At 39.6% G+C, this 6,712-nt stretch overlaps 1 protein-coding gene across 2 annotated transcripts in view; it reads right to left on the reverse strand.

Annotated features, from left to right (window-relative positions):
• Positions 1-6,712, reverse strand: part of LOC107705035 (cholecystokinin receptor-like) — a 47,138-nt gene that overhangs the window by 1,894 nt on the left and 38,532 nt on the right. The window contains exons 4-5 of one of the 2 annotated variants that reach the window (XM_016508148.1): positions 3,450-3,577; positions 651-1,171 (exon numbers count right to left, since the gene is read on the reverse strand). In XM_016508148.1, the coding sequence (XP_016363634.1) occupies positions 651-1,171; positions 3,450-3,577 (649 nt within the window). Of the gene's footprint in view, positions 1-234; positions 1,172-3,449; positions 3,578-6,712 lie in introns of those variants that run through there. The other variant, XM_016508149.1, reaches the window with a different exon arrangement.

The raw sequence follows: 6,712 nt of genomic DNA on the forward strand, positions 1-6,712 counted from the left end.
TAAAAATACAAAAAAATAAATAAATAAAAAAAAATAAAATAACTCTCTCTCTTTATTTATTCCTTCTCTTTCTAGCTTGTACTTATTTGAACAATGTCTAAGAACTTGGTATTACAACCACTTCCTGTGTCTGTTTGCCTCTTAAGAAGAATCGCTTTATGTATCCCCCAATTGTAAGTCGCTTTGGATAAAAGCGTCTGCTAAATGACTAAATGTAAATGTAAATGTAAGTGTAGTCTTTTGTTTGATCATGCAACATGCAGTATTTGGTTCCATAACATCGAAGATACAAGAATATTTCTATGGTATTTCTCTATGTACATTTCCCATGCATGATAAGATCATCCTCTGAAGAGTTCTCTAAAGATCTTACACAATAAATATAAAGCTACATATTTGCACATCCCGTGTACCACACCTTTTGATTGTATCACAATGAAATAAATTGAAGACACAACCACAGAAAGACAGCTTACAGCAGAAAGAACAGACAAATGAGGTATTCTTTTCCAAATAAAAAATGAACACTGACACATTGAACAAAGCATGTTGACACCATGAAAAAGAAGAACACATCTGGTGATCTGAACTCTTAAACAAGCAGTACATGTCACAAAAAACCTGCAATGCTAATGCTAACACGGCCCTACCGTGCTAACGGTGGTATAACTGAACTTTGTTATGGACGCCCCTGTGACTCCAGTGATCTCATCATCACCTTCCCTCCTCTTCCTCCGGTTCTGGCACGGCCGCCTGCAACACCCAAAGGTGGCCAAGAGAGCCTTGCGGAAGCGGGTGTTCATGAAGCAGTAGATGATGGGGTTGACACAGGCTGAGGTGTAGGACAGCAGCTGAATGAAGGAGATGGGAGCTCCGGAAAGTGCGCTCTGGGCTGACTTTTGGTCAAAAGCCTTCCAGGTGTTGGCAGAGTATAGAGGCATCCAGCATACAAAGAACATGGCAACTATAATGATCAGCATTCGGATCACTCGTTTCTTAGCAATGAGCTTTGCCTCTGAGGTGTTGCTCCGTGGACGGTCCGCCTTGACGGTGCCAGAGGTGGTCAGAGCAGAAAGTTCCATAGTGGGGGGCTTCTTTGGGACCTGGATATAACACCCATCACTTTCATCATGGCCAGAAGACAGTGCGCTGTTCAACCCATTCTTTACGCCTGTACATAAAAGAAGCGAAAGTGTTCTTTACAAAATCATATTGGTGGTATTTCTGTTTAGCTGCAGTCACACTAGACTTTGCACTCTATTCATACCCATGCGAACACGAGAAATGCAGAAGAAATTTCACATTCCGGCATGCGAAAGTTCGCTGAACTCTGACTCTCGAATCTGTATAATGAGAAGACCTATGACCAGTAGAGGACCTAAACGTCACAGTCAGGAATTCAAAGCTAATATGCAATTGTAATATACAGTATGTAAATGTATTACATTTCTGTATATGAAATATACTGTCATATGAAGTAAAAACATATATGAAACCTATTACAAATTTAAACAATTTCATATATTAACATACACTCATCAGCCACTTTATTAGGTATACCTGATCAACTGCTCATTGACGTAAATATCTAATCAGCCAATCATATGGCAGCAATGCATTTAGGCATGTAGACATGGTTAAGACGATCTGCTGAAGTTCAAACCAAGCATCAGAAAGCGAAAGAAAGGTGATTTAAGTGGCTTTGAATGTGGCATGGTTATTGGTGCCAGACGGGCTGGTCTGAGTATTTCAGAAACTGCTGATCCACTAAGATTTTCACATACAACCAACTTCAGGGTTTAGAGAGAATGGTCCAAAAAAGAGAAAATATCCAGTGAGTGGCAGTTCTGTGGGCAAGAGGTCAGAGGAGAATGGCCAGACTTGTTTGAGCTGATAGAAAGGCAACAGTAACTCAAATAGCCAATCTACAGCAGCAGAAGATCACACTTACTGCCACTCCTGTCAGCTAAGAACAGGAAACTGAGGCTACAATTCCCTTGGGCTCACCAAAACTGGACAATAGAAGCCTGGAAAAAGGTTGCCTTTTGAGTCTCGATTTCTGCTGTGACATTCGGATGGTGGGGCCAGAATGTGATGTAAACAACATGAAAGCATGGATCCATCCTTCCTTGTATCAACAGTTCAGGCTAGTGGTGGTGGTGTAATGTTGTGGGGAATATTTTCTTAGCATACGTTGGGCCCCTTCAGTATGAAAAGAGCATTATTTAAACACCACAGCCTACCTGAGTATTGTTGCCTCTATAGTCACCAGATCTCAATCCAATTGAGCACCTTTGCGATGTGGCAAAATGAGGTCCAATCTGGTACTAGCAAGGTATACCTATATTTATTACAAAAACATGTATAAACATACATATTTTTGTATATATGTTGTTTTAATAAAGTTGCATATACAAATAAAATATACAAAATTCTGAACTGCAGGTTTGCAGTGCTGCTCAAAGTAGAGCATACAGTATATTTTCAAATTTTGACTATTATTACTTATTTACTAAGCATGAAAGTCCTAGAGCATGAGATCATAACCTGTTCATTGCGCTGTCCAAAGACAACAGAAAAATCTAGTGACACCACGGTTTAATGCAGATGGCATAATGTGGGTTTGCCAGGGCACAACAACATAAGGAGGATGCATCAGCTCATTTATATAGAAAGTATCTTGTAACACTCTGCATGCACCTGATACAAAGGAGTTACAACATGTATAACCAGTATCCTGTTTAAATACGTAAGACCTTGTTCTGCATGTCCCTACTTGGATTTCTCCAAAACATTAACTTCACTATACTCTCATTTTCTTTTTCCAGCCTCATTTTTTGATCACAGCAATGGTACAAGACAGGTACAAATAGTACTTTTTGAAGAATACTTCTAATAATAGGTACATGTGGAGGTCTTTAACTGAAACGCCCCCAGAAGTACCTCTTTACACCTCACTGAAGTTGTCTAAAACTTCTCCCTGAGAGAACTCCCATCCAGTACATTGGTGCACAAACAACAGCCTTAATGCCCAGGGAGGTATACTCAGAATGACCTTAGTGCATTCAGTCCACGCCATGGGAGACATGGGTCAAGCAGCCTCTCTTCACAAATGGAGAGAGAACTGAAAAGTCTGTTGAGTTTTTGAGAATCCACCCCCACCCCCCAAAAAAATCAGCAACCTCACTCGCAGCACTTGTATCATGAAAAAAAAAAGAGTTTCCATAAATAAATGTCACAAATGATGGCATGACATCTTTTGACTGATTGCAGGAAGCACTGAATCAAAAACTATACCCAGTAAACAATTCAGAATTAGTGCAACCTTTTAGATTGCACTAATCCATTGTAGTCGAGTTTATCAAAGTGAACAGGCATGCTTCAGGCAACTCAGTGCTTCGAGGGATAAATGAAATGGTGGTGTGAGGGCTTAAAAAAATGATTCATACCACTAGAGTCTTTCTTCTGCTCCAGTTCAAACTGAATCCCTCTATAAAGTTCTCTGGATATGAGACCGTAGGCAATTATCATCACCACACCTGGGATGAAGAACAGAATGAAGAGCAACAAGACGTACCTAACAGAGAGAAAGAGAGCAAAATATCTGTCAATGAAAAGGTAGTGTATGCAGATATTAAAACCCAAAAAAAATCAACAAATTAGAATAAATCACTAGTGATACTGTATTGTGCTGCGTTTTCCAAATGAATCATAAGCTGTTTATTTATTATTTATTTACACAATATATACATCCCGTGCGCAGAATGATGCGCTCTGCATAGAGAAGTTCAAAGCACAAAGTGAAGAGATACTGATGCGTAGTGTATTAAATATGTGCATTAGTTTATTGAGCCTTTTCTTTTAACCGTTTTAAATTTCAGTTACTGTGCTTGTGACGAACAATTCATAGTGCTCTCTACTCCAGTCTTGTGATCTAACCAGATATCCGATAGAAATTTACATGATTTAGAAACAGCACGAAACTCCAGCAAGATAAATTCATTTTATGCAAAACCATTCATCTTTATTTACAGATCAAGTATAACATTAGGAACATTAAGGGTGTATTCACACAAGGAAAGTCCGCTAGTTCACTTGCTTTGGTCCGGACCAAATACAATGTTTATTTTTTTTGTTTGGTGTGGTTTGCTTTCACACTGCCCTTTTTTCAAGTGAACCAGAAACTGTAAACAAAACCACACGTGTGCTTAAGGTCCTCCATTCATTGGTTTATCCATTCAACCATACCAGACTTGACATGAACAGACTTGACTTAACTCGACGTGGCATGAACAGACTAGACTCACGACAGCAGGTTACAACATCAATACACGACCAAGACGATGGGAACATGATGACTATTTGTATCAAACAAAGAGGGTCACATGACATGGACAAACAAATGGGAAACAAGACACAGAGATCTTTCGTAGAGCAATTTTTATTTGATTTGGTGTTATCAGATACAAATGCAATATGAAGAAATTTATGAGCATCACATGAGACAATGTCATACGATGTTGTAAGTACGACTTGCCGAAAATAAAATCTATAGATAAAATAGCCTACTTAAAGCATATCACAATGCTAGTTTAAACATTTAACCTAGATAGATGTGCGCTATTAGGCGCATATCCAATCGTTTGTGGAAGCTGAAGCACGCTTCAGGACATCAGTGGAAACAAATTAAATGCGCTGTAATTTTTGATAATACAGGTAAGAATAATACATTGTTCGGAACTGTAAAGGGTCTATTTGTGTGCACTCACAATATCAACAAAATGTTGTGCTTTTGTCAAATAAAGAAAACAAATAGGATGCGCTTGCCGTCTCGGTGTTGAAGAGGAGCGCCTCACAAAAATTAACCAATAACGAATATTTTCTTCACAGATGATGAATATATCTATAGAAAGCTTTAAATTACCACAAAACGAAATAATTCAAATCCAAAAAAACTCTTTCATTATATAATCCGTAAAGATGCTTTTCTTTTCACGTCCATGATGAGATGGCAAGTCAGGATCATCAATTTCATCTTTGCAACACTGACTCAGAAAACACTAGTTAATTCATAAATAATTCAAAAATCTTCTTATTAGTTTCCCCCCAACATATTCATGGTAACTTTTGTGGCAAGCTTTAGCCTATTTAGTGCGCATTAAGCATTGTGGTTTAAAAACAAGTGATTTAAGTCACTGAAACGCAAACAACAGCACTACATGCGCAAGCTGTATGTTTCTGAGCGCAATTTCTGCAAATGGGTCAGATCGAGGTCGGGTCATATTCACACCTTAAACGGACCGTACCAGAGTTCGTTTGGAAGCAGACCGAGACCACCTCTTCAGCTGGGTCTCGGTACGGTTGTTTGGTCCGCACCCGAGTGCGATTGCTGTATTCACACCTGCCAAAAAGGTCCGCACCAAGAGGGGAAACGAACTTGAGTTCGATTCAATCGAACCAAACAAGACAGGTGTGAATACACCCTAAATCATCTTGGAGAGAGTTTCATTGTCTTGACTGTCATAACCGAATGCGACATGCAGTTTAAACGATGAATGGAGGATGATAGACAGCTGCAGCGGAGAGAAGTGTTTATGTCAACTTGACTTGAATATTCGTCTGTACCTCACATTAAACTATGGAACAGCTTCAGAACACTTGAAATATAGTGCACAAAAACTTTATTGTGCTTTATAATGTTTATGTGGCTTTTGTGGGGCTTAAAGGGTTAGTTCACCCAAAAATGAAAATTCTGTCATTAATTACTCACCCTCGTGTTGTTCGAAACCCGTAAGATCTTCGGAACACAATTTAATATATTTTAATATATAAACCGGGAAGTTTTAGCAATATGGTCTGAGAAAGTCAGCTGGTCATCAATCATAACTCCAAGGTTTCTGGCTGTTTTTGAAGGAGTTATGGTTGATGTGCCTAACTGGATGGTGAAATTGTGATGAAACGATGGGTTTGATGGAACCACAAGCAGTTCTGTCTTAGCAAGGTTGAGTTGAAGGTGATGGTCCTTCATCCAGCAAGACATGTCTGTTAGACAAGCTGAGATGCGAGCAGCTATCGTCGGATCATCAGGATGGAATGAGAGGTAGAGTTGAGTGTCATCAGCATAGCAGTGATATGAAAACCCATGTTTCTGAAGGACAGATCCTAGTGATGCCATGTAGACAGAGAAGAGAAGTGGTTCAAGAACTGAGCCCTGAGGCACCCCAGTAGTTAGATGTTGTGACTTGGACACCTCACCTCTCCAAGATATCTTGAAGGACCTATCTGAGAGATAAGACTCAAACCACTGGTGTGTGGTTCCTGAAATGCCCTTTGCCAATAGGGTTGTAACAGGAGGATCTGGTGGTTAACCATGTCAAAAGCAGCGGACAGATCCAGCAAGATAAGTATTGAAGATTTGAAAAGGCTCGGTTGAATGTCCACTTCTGAAACCAGACTGGTTGCTGTCGAGGAGGTTGTTCTGTGTGAGAAAGGCAGAGACTTGGTTGAACACAGCTCATTCAAGTGTTTTTGCAATGAAAGGAAGAAGGGAAACCGGTCTGTAGTTCTCTAAAAGAGATGGGTTAAGGGTGGGTTTCTTAAGTAGGGGGGTTATACGAGCCTGTCTAAATGCTGAGGGAAAAAAGGTGTTTTAGGCAAATTTTACAGGAATGCTGTAGGGGTTAATCAATAACATCTACCAATAAGGTCGATT

This window comes from Sinocyclocheilus anshuiensis, unplaced genomic scaffold (assembly GCF_001515605.1).
Source record: "Sinocyclocheilus anshuiensis isolate Anshui unplaced genomic scaffold, SAMN03320099.WGS_v1.1 scaffold2533, whole genome shotgun sequence".
NCBI classification, from domain to species: Eukaryota; Metazoa; Chordata; class Actinopteri; order Cypriniformes; family Cyprinidae; genus Sinocyclocheilus; species Sinocyclocheilus anshuiensis.